Source organism: Trypanosoma equiperdum (assembly GCF_001457755.1).
Source record: "Trypanosoma equiperdum strain OVI genome assembly, contig: ctg_883, whole genome shotgun sequence".
In the NCBI taxonomy this organism is placed as follows: domain Eukaryota; phylum Euglenozoa; class Kinetoplastea; order Trypanosomatida; family Trypanosomatidae; genus Trypanosoma; species Trypanosoma equiperdum.
In genome coordinates, this window is record NW_027124846.1 from 9,499 (window position 1) to 9,748 (window position 250).

At 29.2% G+C, this 250-nt stretch overlaps 1 protein-coding gene across 1 annotated transcript in view; it reads left to right on the plus strand.

The window, feature by feature from the left end:
• TEOVI_000426000 (uncharacterized protein) overlaps window positions 1-43 on the plus strand; it is a gene marked incomplete at both ends in the record, with an annotated part of 1,374 nt that extends 1,331 nt beyond the window's left edge. Inside the window, one exon of the mRNA XM_067227053.1 lies at window positions 3-43. Coding sequence (XP_067083154.1) covers window positions 3-43 — 41 coding nt within the window. The remainder of the gene's footprint in view (window positions 1-2) is intronic.
• Window positions 44-250: the final 207 nt, after the last annotated feature.

Below are 250 nucleotides of genomic sequence, written 5' to 3' on the forward strand. Positions count from 1 at the left end.
CATCAAAGCTTCCCCTCTTTGGCTTGCTTTTTTTCTTTTTTAATTCTCCCCCCCCTTTTTAAAAACTTTGCTAAAAATTCTTGCTACTTGAAAAACTTTCTGATATATTTTAACAGTAAAACCAGCCGAGATTTTTTGTTTGTTGTTTGTAAAAGCTTGTGATTCTGTAAATTTTTTTTCTGTAAACTAAAATTGTTTTTTCTTTTCCTTTTTCCTTTTTTTTTTTGGAGTTTTTGTAGGTAGGTAGGTA